This window comes from Marmota monax, unplaced genomic scaffold (assembly GCF_021218885.2).
Source record: "Marmota monax isolate L192 unplaced genomic scaffold, Marmota_monax_Labrador192_F-V1.1 WCK01_AAM20220418_F8-fsc00124, whole genome shotgun sequence".
Lineage (NCBI taxonomy): Eukaryota > Metazoa > Chordata > Mammalia > Rodentia > Sciuridae > Marmota > Marmota monax.
Window position 1 is genome coordinate 1415810 of NW_026692505.1, and position 15351 is coordinate 1431160.

A 15351-nucleotide genomic window follows, 5' to 3' on the forward strand; every position below is an offset into this window, starting at 1 on the left:
AAGTGGGAGGCATTACTGGAACATTCAGCAGGAGGTATAAGGAGATAAGATTATTTCTACTCTGAGGACCTAAAATCTACTTGCAATAATTAAATATAACATTGTAGTCCTGATCCTTTTAAACTTTTTAATATTTATTGTTTTAGTTTTCGGCGGACAAACATCTTTGTTTGTATGTGGTGCTGAGGATCGAACCCCGGCCGCACGCATGCCAGGCGAGCGCGCTACCGCTTGAGCCACATCCCCAGCCCCTCCTGATCCTTTTAAACAAAATATTTCTAGAGCCAAAGATCCACACAGACTTTTTTTTTTTTAGCAACTTTACCCTCATCATAGACTAACAGTTTCTTCTGGATGTGTGTAAATATATATTAAATATATGTCCATAGGACACATACAGGATTTTATATAATTCTTCAAAAGAGCTTTGGTGTTAGCATGCAGACTGAGAATTAGAGATAGGTCCTATCAAATAGTACACTGAAGTGGCAAGGAAGCAGTGAGGTACAGTCCGCATGGGCAGTTCACTTTGTTCTAATTTGAACACAGATGAGCTTCTGACCACCCCTCCATTGTCAATTAAAAAAAAAAAACAGTCTACGGGGCCAGGCCAGTGGCACATGCCTATAATCCCAGCAGCTGAGTCTGAGGCAAGAGGATCACAAGTTCAAAGCCAGCCTCAGCAAAAACTAGGGGCTAAGCAACTCAGTGAAATCCTGTCTCTAAATAAAATACAAAATAGGGCTGGGGATGTGGCTCAGTGGTTGAGTGCCCCTGAGTTCAATACCCAGTACAAAAAAAAAAAAAAAAGTGAGTTAATACTTGAAAACAGAAATTTCTGGGGTCTTCCCAAATTCTACAGTCCACCAACTGATGAGTTCTCTTAAGAGAAATTTCTAATCTCTAATATTGTGAGACAATAACGTATCCAACTTGCTTTCCTGACTCTCAGGAAATAAAGAAATAGTGAATCCACTTATGAGCAGAACAGACAAAACTTCCCAAGCCTGTCAAGAATAGCTCCAGTCACTAACAACCCCTGCAGATGGTCTGTGAACTGCTCTGAAGAAACATGAAAGAATTGGTTTTGTTTGGGTGGGGAAAGTATGAGAACCCAAGACACTGAATACACTAAAACTGTTTGTTTTTAAAATACAGTTTCTAACAACAGTGAATTGGTCAAGAGTGTGATTCAAAAACAGAAAGTTCTATTCAAGAGTAGGTAAACTTGAGGGGAGGAGGGGTGCCAAAAAGCAATAGCCAGGAGAATGTTCAAGGAGAACACCAGGAGAATACTTAAGAGCTTATCAACTATTAATTTCAGTGCCCTGCTATACTATCCTACCTTTGGAGTCCAGTGTCAGCCTTTGCCCTTTCTCTGAACCTCTGGCTGCCACTAGGTCATTAAACTATGGCAATGACAGAAAGAAGAAGGCTAATGGAAGCTCACTGCTGTGAAGGACATGCAGACAGCAGGAAGGCAGTGATGCCCATAAGGGGGAGAGGAATTGCTTGTTGGCAGGCGGAAAGGAGAGTCTTCCAAGCAAGGGTTCAGTAAAAGCTGAAAGCCCAACTTAGCATGGCTAATACCAAGACTTCATCTGCTGAGGGCCCACCACAGCCAAGTGGTTTGGGAAGAGCTCCATTTTTAAAATGAGGTTCAGATGTTATTGTCTAAATCCGTATTCTATTACATTCAAATGGAAACTTGTGGAACATCAGCATGTCTATCTCTACTTGAGCCCCGAAAAGGATGAAATTTAAACTTGGCAGCCATCAGAGACCAGATACCAAGATATTCATCTTTGCAACTTTTAGGAGAAAGATAAACTTCCTATGGCATTTTGTTGAGTCAGGACAATCTGAAGTAGAAACTGTATAAAATGATTAGTGCAAGTTTTCATTTTCACCAAGTAGCTATTTTTAGCTATGCCTAATTAACTATAGCTTAAGACAAAGGAACATGAAAGAGATAAGAAAAGTGGATGATGGAAAAGCAAAAGAAAAGTGACTTAGTTCTGTTGGTACCACCTCCCCTCCTGCCAATTGTCTTGGGAGGCTGAAAACAAAGGAATATGCTGTGGGAAAATAGGGCTTCCATAAAGTCTTTCTTTGTTTCTTTTTTTTTTTTTTTTTTATGTTTTAGTTGTAGTTGGACACAATGCCTTTATTTTATTTATTTATTTTTATGTGGTGCTGAGGATTGAACCCAGGGCCTCGAACATGCTAGGCGAGCGAGCACTGTACCGCTGAGCCACAACCCCAGCCCCCAAAAGCTTTTCTTAAGGGCAGCAACTGAACTTTGCTTGTCCTATGACCTCAGAGAAACTGCCTAGTAGTCAGTCATGGTAACACACATTTGTAATCTTAGGGTCTTAGGAAGCTCAGGCAACAGAATCACAAGTTTGAGGCCAGTATCAGCAACTCAGAAAGGCCCGAGCAGTTTAGACCATCTTGAAATTTTAAAAATAAAAGGGGGAGGGGGCTTTGGGCATGTAGCTCAGTTGTAAAGCACCCCAGGGTTCAATTCCCAGTAACCCCCTCCCCTAAAATAAGAGGTCACCTAGGAATATTGGAGCTGATTAGGCAATTATTTTGTAAAGCTTGGGTGGGCAATCAAAGCTCCTTCAAGCTCTTCAGTGGTAATTCAGGAATCATCATGAATAGAATCTAAATTTGGCTGTTTCCCTGAAAATGCAATCAGGTACACTAGACCCCTGGTCTCAGCAGGGTCACTTTGGACTGGGGATATAAGGGCCTAGGCCCTAAGGCCCCAGCCGATTTACAAAGCAGAGGCCACCTGGACAGGAATTTGCAAGTAGAGTTAGGTTTGTCTAGGGTAAAAAGCAGATAGGCATATAAGAAACTAAAATAATAAATCACTGGTATACTAATAAAGTTATCTCCTGCTGATGGGAACTCCATTCAGCTCACACAGGGAGCTGAGGATTTCCCATAAGATCAAAAACCTGCAAACTTTCTAAAATGCTTCCTTTAAAAATGTATCATCTTCCCTGAGGTGATTCCTTTCTTTTCTCATCCTAGCGGAATACATACTACTGCTCCTCCAGCCCCACCCTCACCCATGCTTGCCTGTTAACTTCCTTGTTTCAAAAAATCACAAGCAGTTTAGCTGGTATTCAAATCTCGAAAAGAAATGGCTCGTATAAAGGCAAGCCTGGAGTTGATTAAAATGATTGCCTCATAGTCAGACACAATTCCAAAGTCTTCGTTTGAGCTGGTAAACATGATTAAGATGAATGGCAGGCTTCTAATACTGCCATTAGACGTTTTAGAATACAACATGTTCATTGGGAATGTTCCTATTTGGCGCCCAGAGGAGGGACAGTGGTGATTGTTTTTAGGACTTAAAATACAAAGCCTCAAACTGTGTATTGAATGTGTTTACCAGACCAAATATGAGACAATTTTTGGTTTCACAAACTTTGGGATTGGATAATAAAGTCTGTACCAAATATTTCTGCTTGGAATGAGAAATATTATTTGTTATTTAATTCTGGAGTAAAATGTCAAAACAAATGGAAATTTCATCTATCTTTTTATACCACAAATTCCCCAGGACAGTGAGTGGGTTGGTGGGGGTGGTGAGGGGGTGTGGTAAGTCCCTGTGGTAAAGCTGTCATTTAAATCCTAAGCACATGGCTGTAATGGTCCCTCTCCCGCAGGGTGCCAACCACCCCACTCAGTTTAAATCGCATTCATTCTTTTTTGTTTTTAATTTTGATTTGTTATATGTGACAACAGAATGCATTACAATTCATATTACACATATAGAGCACAATTTTTCCTATCTCTGGTTGCACACAAAGTAGAGTCATGTCTTCTTACATGTACTTAGGGTAATGTTGACCATCGCATTCCACCATCTTTCCTACCCCTATGCCCCCCTCCCTTCCCCTCCATCCTCTCCCCTCTCTCCCCTTTTCCCCTTTGCCATATCTAGAGTTCATTTAATCCTCCCACCCACCCCACAGCATATTATGGATCAGCATCCTTAAATCAGAGAAATCATTCGGCATTTGGTTTTTTGGGATTGGCTAATATCACTTAGCATTATATTCTCCAGCTTCATCATTTACCTGCAAATGCCATATTTTGTTCTCTTTTTTTGCTGAGTAATATTCCATTGTGTATATATATGACATGTTCTTTATCCATTAATCTACTGAAGGGCATCTAGGTTGGTTCCACAGTTTAGCTATTGTGAATTGTGTTGCTATAAACATTGATGTGGCTGTGTCCCTGTAGTATGCTGTTTGTTTGTTTGTTTTATATTTATTTCATTGTAGATGAACACACAGTATTTTTATTTATTTTTATGTGGTGCTGGGGAATGAACCAGTGCCTCACACATGCAAGGCAAGCACTTTATCACTGAGCTACAGCCTCAGCTTCTGTAGTATGCTGTTTTTAAGTCCTTTGGGTATAAACCAAGGAGTGGGTTAGCTGGGTCAAATGGTGGTTCCATTCCCAGTTTTCCAAGGATTTTCCATACAGCTTCCATATTGGCTGCACCAATTTGCAGTCCCATAAGCAATGTATGAGTATTCCTTTTTTTCCACATCCTCACCAACACTTATTGTTGTTTGTATTGTTAATAGCTGCCATTATGACTGGAGTGAGATGAAATCTTAGTTTTGATTTACATTTCTCTAATTTCTACAGATGTTGAACATTTTTTCATATATTTGTTGATTGATTGTATATCATCTTCTGAGAAGTGTCTGTTCAGTTCCTTGGCCCATTTATTGACTGGGTTATTTGGTTTTTTTGGTGTTAAGATTTTTGAGTTCTTCATAAATCCTAGAGATTAGTGCACTATCTGATGTGCATGTGGTAAAAATTCTATAGTCCTCCACTCCACCAGCAGAACTATCAAAGGGACTCAAATAATGGTACATCATACAATCAAATTAACATTTCAATAATCAGTATTTCATGCCATGGAAAATGCTCGTAAAAGAAAATTTTTAAAAATAGTATAAAAACTGTATTTTTTAATTGAATCAACATAGCTAATGTCAAAGAATATTTAATGCCATGGGGAAATGCTCCTGATATAAGAGGAAGTTTAAAAATAGGATTAAAATCTGTGTTTTAAACACAACCAGGACTGGGGCTGGGGCTCAGTAGTAGCGCACCTGCCTGGCAAGTGTGAGGCACTAGGTTTAATTCTCAGCACCACATATAAATAAATAATAAATAAAGGTCTATCAACAACTTAAAAAAATACTTTAAATACATATTAAAAAAATAAATATGACCAATTGTGTAAAATAAAGATGAAAAGGAAAATAGCAGAATATTAATAGCTGGCTATGCCTGACTGACAGAGGCATGGACCATTTAATTTTCCTTCATGCTTTATTTTCCAAAATGTCCATGTTGAACAATACACATTATTTATATAATCAGACTGAATATTTATGCTAATCCTTAAAGCTCAACAAGCAAGATACATATCACACAGGAGCTACATTTCAGTTAATTAGTAGCTCTAGCAGCTTCTTTAGCACCTACCTCAGAAGCATCTTCTCATGTAGTTTAGAAACTTACTGCCTACCACTTTTTTTTTTCCCCCCTCCTGGGACCAGGGAGAGGGGGGCATTCCTAACCAGAACTTCTATATATATTTAGTTTTTTCCTATTTTCAAACTCCCAAACCACCCCTTTGGATACATATTTATAAGGTGAGACCTGCCTTTAAATTAAAGATCACAGGTGCAGATGTACACTCTGCCTGGCTGGAGAAACCAAGAGCCCAGGAGGGGCCTGGTTGCTATTGCCCAGATCTGGCCTGCTGGTGCCTAGCTTCTCTCTGCTGGTCTCTGTGTCTGCTCAGCTCTCATTCCAGGGCCACAGCCAGCGTTCCAAAGGTCCACTTGGTTCTTGGTTTCAGCCTTTCCCACTCAAGATGACTCTATTCTCCCATCTATTATTCTATTGTAGTTTCACTGTCCCTTCATAGACTTTCCTCTGGCAGCTTAAAATCATATTGCTTTCTGTTTAAAAATAATACATGACTACATAACTTTTATGTTGAAACACCCCAATCCCCTTTCACTACCAAACTTCTAAAGCACGAAAGCTTCTCCTTTCTCCTTCCCAATCCCACATCAAGATCTCAGTCCATTTCCATCTGGTGTGTGCCTCACCATTTGCCCAAACTACTTTCACAGGGTAACAAAGTCTTCTTAATTATTGAAGTCAAAGGTTCTTTTAAAAACTCATAAAATCAGATTTGTCACTCATACCTCAATAAAGCTGTAGAAAAATATGAATTCATGAAATAAAATCAGCTCCTCACTCTCTATAGTCTCCCTTTCCTTGTCACGCAACGTCACACACATTTATCTGTTGACTGCATGTGACAGGCCAGGTATGGGTGCTGGAGAAATGAAACAGACAGACTGCATCCTGTTGGAGGTGTTTTGCTGTCATTTCTTCATACTCCATCCTTGGGTTCCTCTCCAAGACTGTTCTTCAACTCTGTGGTCATGGCCAATGTCTAAATGTCTACCTGGCTCTTGGTTCCATCACCTTCCATCACTTCTAGGGTGACTTTGTTCCCCCACTTACCTAGACCTTTTGTTGTAAGCCTATAAGGTTTACCTAAGATTTCTCTTCATACTCAACTAATCAGTAAATACAGCCAACCAATTCTACTTCTAAAGAGCAGCTTTCTTCCTTGCCACAGTCTTAATGATCTATGGTAATAATCTCCTAATGAATCCTGTAGCACTCCCCCTTCCCCCCACCAAGACTCCACCCACCCAGGCAACTCTTGCTTCTCTGGCTTGCTCCTGTAGCAGGGATCTTACCTGCTACTTTTCCTTCCAGATTCATTTCAACAAGCTCCTTCCAGAAGGGTCTCTCTACTATTCCACCCTGCCTTACCCAATCTGAGCGGCTCCACTTTTTGGAAGCAGACATATAGCATTTTGTGATAACCAGCTCATAGTATTATGTATACGCATCTCTCAGTGGTGTGTGTTCCTTGTTGAAATGGGCTGTGTAGACTAAGTGCCTTGGATAGCCTTCTTACAGTAATACTATTAACTATCCAAAGTTATTTTCAAGAACTTTATACTTGCTGGGCACAGTGGTGCATGCCTGTAATCCCAGTGGCTCAGGAGGCTGAGACTGGAGGATCATGAGTTCAAAGCCAGCCTCAGCAACTTAGAGAGGCTCTAAGCAACTCAGGGAGACCCTGTCTCTAAATAAAATATAAAAAGGGGCGTAGGGTAGGGGTGTGGCTCAGTGGTTAAGAACCCCTGGATTCATCCCCAAAAACAAACAAAAAAATAAACAAAACACCCAACTCTATACTTTTCTCTAGTATGTGAAATAGAAATCTCCCGCTCACGTCACAAGTCAACTTAGTTAGGCCAAGGAAAAAACCAAGGTGATGATAATCTAAAGTTGATACTTACCTCTTGCACCCCTAAAAAGGACTCTATAGTGTTTTTCTAATCGCTTCGCCATGTAGTTGGCATTTAATATAGCAATTTCTGTGGCCTGTTTAAGGCCTTTGCCTCCCATCATCTGCAACAAAAAGAAAAAAAGCCATCAACAGGTGAACCCAATGATCAAGATACTAATCAGACAGCCCCAGATAAACCTCACCCAAAAAAGATGTCAGCCTACCATAACTCTCTGGATTAAAGATGAATGGAAAATCCTAAGAAAGATATCTGTCTTTTCAGAGCCTGAAATAATTTTTTAATCACTACCTTTACTTCCCCAACCCTCCAACACCATGCTGGGGATTGAACTCAGGGGCACTTTACTACTGAGTTATATTGCCAGTCCTTTTAATTTGTATTTTGAGACATGGTCTTGCTAAATTGCTATAGGTCTCACCAAGTTGCTAAGGCTGGCCTTGAACTTGCAATCCTCCTGCTTCAGCCTCCTGAGTCACTGAGATTATAGACATATGACATTGTACCCAGCTACATTTTTTATTATAGTAACACAGTCTACAACAGAGCAAAGTTCATGCTGACTACTATGTTATTTAAAGTGAAAAAATAACTGTTCTTAGATACAGGTATTTTGAGGTAGTTTTTTTGTTTGTTTACTGTGAATTTAAGATATTTCGATAATTGCTAGGAGTTCCATGAGATCTTGGTCAAAATCTTCATTGAATCAATTTTGTACAATCTGTTTTCCTATTGTCTACAGAGAAGCCCATTGATTTTTAACAAGTACCAGGTTCAATCTTACTCTATTCTGATGGTTATTAAGTCCCTGTGATCATAGGAGGAAATGCCATGACTAGCAAAGAGCTTAAAATCAAGACTCTCAATTTTCACCATCTCCTTTCTTCCCCAAGAATCTCCTCTACTATGGAGCCTCAATATATATTATATATGTAACTAATATAAAGTAAACGAGAAATCACCAAAGAAAGCAAGAGTGGTACCAAACTCCACAGTAAGGAGAGGACACATGTCCTCAGGCATGTGTCCTGAGTAAAGAATGCCTAGAGTAAAAGTTAGAATTTGACTGAAAACTTAAAAATGGGCAGAATTTGGAGAGGCAAAGAGAAAAGGGGAGGCACCCCAAGTGAGAAAAAAAGACAAAAAACCAAGTGTGGAAGGCGGCACATGCTTGTCATCTGGGAGTCACTGTAGGACAAGGTGGATTGTGACTACACCTTCTAAGCCTCAAAGCTTCCCTAGGAAGAGTATGGCCCTGTTCAGCCAGCCTCTGCCTTTGCACATACATCTCAAAGTCACCAAGCATCTTTCTCAAAATGCTGACAGTTCCAGATCAAGCCCACATATTCTAAATTTTGTTCTCCCTGAGATGGGGCCAAGGCATATGGCATATGCTAGTGAGAACCAGCAGTAAAGACAGTAGGAAGCAAGAGAGGCTTGTGGGCCTTCAGTCTAGCGGTCCTGTGGGACTGTCCAAGAAGGATCACAGCAGGGAGAGAAGAGGCTCCTGCTATAGTACAGGAGATAAATAACAACAACCTGAAATAAGAGAAAGCCCCAGGTCAGAGGACTAGCTTAAACACTACTTTATTTATTTAGTGTTTAAACTGAGACTTTGTCTGGTGTTCCAGGCATATGGCCAAACCAGCCTCAGGACATTTATTTTCTATATGTGGGAAATCATCTCCAACCCAACTATGTCCATACAAATAACCCAGATTTAAAGAATCCAGGGATCAAAGGGAAATGGGAACTTGATTCAGTTTGCAAAGAAACAGACCTTTATTCCGACTGTTTTTGTTACGACTCTTTGCAAAACAACTTTGAGTATCATTTTTAAAAGCACATTCTAGTCTCTTGATTCTGCAGAATTGTTCTAGCTTCCAAGAAACTTTTCATTAAGAATCATAAATGCCACACTGTTCATGAATAACAGCCACCCCACAGAGTCATCCCGCGTGATCTGCTTAGCTGAGTTTGGGGTATTGTTCCACCAGTAGCCACCCTTCCTTTAATGAGGGCCACTGCTTTGAGGAATCTGCTCTAATTAGCAGGTTACACAACATTCCTATCCACAGGCTTGACAGTCAGGAGGTGGGCAGGCCATTTTGAACACAAGCTGTATAAAATAAACTCTGGTCCCAGTATTTTTTTGGAGAAAGACAAAGGAAGGAAGCCTGGTCTCTGAAAAAGTCTAATTACCCCTAAAAACGCAGCTCCACAAGTCCTAAAGGGCAGAGAGCTTTTGGAAACCACTACAAAGGCAAATCTCCACTACTTTTCAAGTTATCCTCCAGGTCACCAAGAAATATAAAGTAAAGTGAGATTTGTCCCTAAAATTTATCCCAGGATCTCAACAAAGTGTAATAATTAGTATGTGCACTTGCAAGAGGCTGTCTAAATCTTACAGGAAACCAAATGATGCGGCCAGAACATCCACATGACTCATGGAACTTAACTGTGTCTGGAAAAATATATCTGGTTCGTCAGTTTCTCTGATGTTAAACCCACTATGAGAACCCAAAGGAAATAGCATAATGAAGAAGAGATGAATTTTAGCAGATCTCTTCAAGGAGGTTTCTCCCACCTAGGCATCAGCAGTGTCACTGAACCACATCTCGCATCATGAATTTCTTCATTTTTAACCCAAGAAGGAAGTGTGCAGTCTCCAGTTCTCCACCCACACATATCCTCAAGTCTCACCTTAATATAAGCCCAGGAAATGGGCAAGATGGAACTAGATCCCCACGGGGCTGCACTGACGGTCCCCACAGGCCAGGTGTCCTCATTCGGCTTTACTGCAATGATGGGATGATTGGGCAGAAAGGGGACAAGATGCTTCTTCCTGTATTTTTTGTAAGCAGACATTCAGAAGATGTTAAAAGATCCAGTTGAACTACACAGGCAAGTATTGGGCCCTTTCAAGAAGCCTTATTGTTAGTGGAGGAACTTAACTATGGAAGGGACCTGATATCTGCCAAGAGGCTGGCAACAAGGCAGGAAGGAACCAGGAAGAGTTCCTTCCTTCCTCCTCTACCAGCCATGAGAGTCCCAGAAGCTCACCCAGTGGTGGAGGATTCAGCAGGGGTAGCATGCAGAGCCATGGGCTCCAGGTGTGGAACGTCCCAGTTCTGGCCCCACCACACACACACACACACACACACACACACCTATGGGGCATAGAAGAGTGCTAAGGAGGAGATGCCCCAGGACCTGTACCTTGGAAGCCAGTACATAACCACCCCCACCCACATACACACACACACATACGGAGCTGATGCACGGGGGATCATCTGCTTACTATAATAACACTAATCAAAGAGAAAAGCAAGAGAGCCAGGATCCCATTAATCCTGAAAACTGGCCCCTCTGGCCCACATTTTTGGAATATGGAAGAAGATCCAGAAGTGGCTACTGTCACCACAGTATAAAAGCTGACGGGGATTCTGTCTGTCTGTCTTATTATGACTTCATCCAATTGTTTCCAGCACTTCCAGGTGCCAACACTTAGTTCTAACCCCTAATATTCCAGTGAAGTTTCCTGTCCCTTCCTCTGTTAATAAACCTACTGTCTATGCACAATTGGGAGCTCAGCTAGGCCAAACATTGTGGGTATGAAAATCTAATTACGCTCTTCTTTGGACATACCCCAAAAGCACTCCTTTCACTGGTCCTCGCCCAGCCCCCACATACTAAGGCATCCTCGACACTTGAAGACCTCGATGGGAAAAACAGTTTGGGGCCATTCTGTCTCCAGGGCCAACCTGAAACCAGTGGCCCAGAACTCACACTCCAATGGGCCCCATGCCAGGGCCACCTCCTCCATGGGGAATACAGAAGGTCTTGTGAAGATTTAGGTGTGAGACATCAGACCCAAAGTCTCCAGGACGACAGATTCCCACCTACCACAAAGAGAAAGAGCCAGAAGTAAGTATCAAGAGCTTGGCAGGGCCCTCTGCAGCAAAGGCCAGGACCTTTTGGTGCTGCCTCTCCCACTGAAAGGCAGGCAGAGCAAGCCACATCCATGGTGTTCACAGAAATGTCCTTCATGCTGGCTCACTTCTGCTGTTGAAACTGCCATCCTACAGAGTAGCTGTAGTTTCTATGGAAACAGCAACTGACCCTTTAGCCCAATTGAGATTTTAAAATATAGATTTGAATACACAGTATATTTCTAATTATCTGCTCCAAAAGAAGTAGTAAGAAGTGTCATTAATCCAAAAAAAGACATGATCTCTTTGTTATTAAAATAGGCGACTTCCCCGCTCCCCAGCAGTTCTTCCTCTTCTGCAGGTTCAGATACGGGTACTATGCACATTATCAAATGCCCCTTCAGCCTCATTGATGTAAGGGCCTAGAGGGCCACCAAAGAGGAAGCTGAACTGAGGGAGCAGGAATGAAGCTGCCGTTCTCCTGAGATGATCCAGATACAGACCTTGACATCCAACTGGCATTTCTGCCCCTTTGGCATTACAGCTCAGTTAGATTATGGGCAAAGATAATTTGCTTCATGCTATTAAAACAGAAGATTATTCCTGGACTGTACTTATGAAAGGTATCAGAGAAAGTAAAGCATGAGGAGGGAAGGAGGAAGAAACATCAAGAAGTTGAAAAGATTGTGACAATCTTCTCTTTAGTGGCTCCCTACAGCATTTCCCAGGAGGTTCACATTACATAGACCCTCAGTCCTCCAGGTAGTCAGGATTGACCCCTGGGGCTGCTGTTTCATAGCTGACAAGTCGCAACCTGCTAAAGTGGCTTGTCCAAGGCCAGGGGAGATCACCATCTACCAGTTGCTACCATGTAGATCTAAATTTCTTCAGCCAAGGAATTGGGAGGCCTTGGCTGGAAGCACTCCCAGAGGGAAGGTACTTCCTGATAATCAGGAAATTCAGCTCATCCCTGCTTCCTTTCAGTCTTCCACCTCCTCCCCAGTGACCCTTAGCATTTAGAATCCCAGTGAAATGAGGGTACTCCGTTGGAAGCTGGCAACAAAGAAAGTCAGCCTTAGTTCTGAATTTAGAGTCATTTTATGTTTGTTGTTGCTGTCCTAGGGATTGAACCCAGGGTACTTTACCACTGTGCTCCATTTTTAGCCCTTTTAATTTCTTGAGACAGGAGCTTGCTAAACTGTTGGGGCTGGCTCCAAACTTGTGATCCTACTGCATCAGCTGCCTGAGTCACTGGGATTATAGGTATAAACCACGGCATCTAGCTTGGTGTCATGTTTTAAGAGGTGTCTCCAGAAGACAGAAGGGAGATTTTTTTTTTTAATTTGTTCATCCTGAGCCCTCTCAGGATTCCCACCTGAGCATTCATATTGGCCCCGTCGAGATAGACCTGCCCTCCATGTTGGTGGATCAGAGCACACACATCACTGATGTTCTCTTCAAACACCCCGTTAGTGGATGGGTACGTGATCATGATGGCAGCCAGGTTCTCCTTGTGTTTATCCACCTGTGGGAGAGAGGGCGTCAGAGGGAGACAAAGGGAGAAAAGGTTTCTTTCTTGGTTAAACCCTTGCATCTTAAAGGATTGATTAATGAAAGATGAAGTCTTAGTCTTTGCATTCTTGGCACTGTATCAAAGTACAATAACAGCAATAAAAGATAAACAGCCACTATCCCCCTCATGAATCTTCCAAAGAAATATCAAGATTCGTTCAGGCTAGGACTCTATGTATGCTCGAGACCTAAAAGACTTTAGGCTGGGTACAGTGGCACCTGCTTATTATCCCAGGGACTTGAGAGGCTGAGATAGCAGGTTCACAAGTTTGAGGCCAGCCTCAGCAACTTAACAAGACTCTGTCTCAAAGTAAAATAAAAAAGGTAAGGGTATAGCTCAGTAGTAGAGTACTTGCCTAGCATGCCCAAGGCCTTTTCAATCCCCAACACTGGTGGCGGGGGGAGACTTTTCAGAAGATTTTTGGATATTTTGCGTCTAACTCTCTAAGGTGGTTTTCCTTTGGTCCATCTCAATAATTATTTTGGGCTTCTTTGGTTCTCGATATGTCTATTCTCACAGTTAATCTCTCTGCTCATCTTGTCACACCCATCCCTACTCCCTTTCCCTCACACTCTCTTGAAATTAGAAAATCCATAAGAAGCATAACTGATTTGATAAGAAAGATTTCCTTTCTGCAGAAGGCAAATGTATATAAAAGACTAGTTACTGGTTTTGACATGTTTTTTGCTTTTTAGCTGTTTTTCTCTAAATAGCAAGTCAGAGCAGAAGCATGTGAAAATGGGAGGAAAATAAAGTCATATCCTATATTGGAGAGACTTGATAATTACCACTACTGGCCCAGAATATTTGTTGGAAAAAATTCCATCTGGCGATGGAAGGGTAGGGGTGGATGGAAGAGATGAGTAGTACTGTGTATTTTCAGCTTCCCTCTGAAAGAGGGGTTACATAGGTTCCCAGTCTCGATGCCTAATAACCCTGACAAAATCACATTGCTATTCCACCGATTTCCTTCCCTTTTAAGAAGCAGCCTCCAGTCCACCGGTGGAAAGCAGATATGGTTGCTAAGCAACCTCTTCCTGGAGGTTGGGAGGTTGGGAGTGGGGGTTGGTGTTGGAGGAAACAGGGTGGAATGCTGCCTGGAATTCAGCACAATGTGGCTGGAACATTCACAAACATTTGCAAAATCTACATTTGTGTTTTAATTCCCAACATGAAGACTGTGTGGAACTCTGACTGCCAGGTGTGATTATTAATGGGGGAAGATGACGAAGTAAAGGGAAAGTCGGTCATAAGAGGTGCGCAGATCCTGCAAGGGGCGCTCTTCCTACCATGAATAATTCATTCAGTGTCTTACTCAGGCATGATTAAAAGATGGGGATTTTAGTTTAAAGAACCTTCTCCCAGTTGGTGAAGGGAGGGGTACATAGAGATGCTAAGCTTTTTTAGGGACCCAAAACATGATTGTTGTTTTTTCTTTTTTTCTTATACAGACTATTATTAGGTTTCTGACTTTACACCATTTTCCTCAGACCCATTCAGAGGAGGAATTGTAGTCTTTTCATTAGAATGCAGGAGATGATAATGTTTCCATAGCCCATCAGGTCTCTGCTCCCCACCTCCTCTTCCCAACCCAAACCTGTCCCATCTGTGTGGGAGCAGATGAGTACCATGGCCTTGAGGTGAGCAGCGTCGATATTGCCATATTTATCCACTTCTACAGGCTGAATCTTCATGCCTGCCATGTGGGCACTTGCTGGATTGGTACCATGTGCTGATTTCGGAATGAGGCAAACCTTGGGAATGGAAAGGAAACAGGAAAGAGGGAAAAAAATAATAATAACAGGCTATTAATAATGACAGAAAAGTCCCACAACATGCACAAATTAAATAGGCAACATATGCTTTTATTTAAGCTGACCTTGAGTGCCTTAAAATCTGCTACAATTTAATTTTTAACTGTTATTACAAAACAATGTGTAAACAGAGTTTCCATTTGAATCCTGAAATATTGTTCCCTAAAGAGGTTTGGAAGGGGCTGGGGATGTGGCTCAAACGGTAGCACGCTCGCCTGGCATGCGTGTGGCCTGGGTTCGATCCTCAGCACCACATACAAACAAAGATGTTGTGTCCACCGAAAACTAAAAAATAAAATATTAAAAAATTAAAAAAAAAAAGAGGTTTGGAATATCTTCCTTCATTCCAGCCACTAAAAATAAGCCTGTACTTACTCTAACCTTGTCTCAGTCAAAATATATAGAAAGTACCTTATAAGAACATGAAATTGGAAGTTAAACTCTAGGACTCAAATGCATATAGCTGCTTCAGTGTTCCTCTGGGCTTATTCATGACAGATGCTAATGACAAAAACACAACCCAGGGCCTCCTGGTACCAACACACCAGTTGTGTCAACATTTCTTGGAT

At 41.7% G+C, this 15351-nt stretch overlaps 1 protein-coding gene across 1 annotated transcript in view; it reads right to left on the minus strand.

Annotated features, from left to right (window-relative positions):
* The window catches only part of Gldc (glycine decarboxylase), an 86236-nt gene that overhangs the window by 6426 nt on the left and 64459 nt on the right, over positions 1-15351 (minus strand). The window contains exons 17-21 of the mRNA XM_046445817.2: positions 14597-14722; positions 12771-12920; positions 11253-11365; positions 10167-10308; positions 7455-7566 (exon numbers count right to left, since the gene is read on the minus strand). Of these exons, the coding sequence (XP_046301773.1) occupies positions 7455-7566; positions 10167-10308; positions 11253-11365; positions 12771-12920; positions 14597-14722 (643 nt within the window). The remainder of the gene's footprint in view (positions 1-7454; positions 7567-10166; positions 10309-11252; positions 11366-12770; positions 12921-14596; positions 14723-15351) is intronic.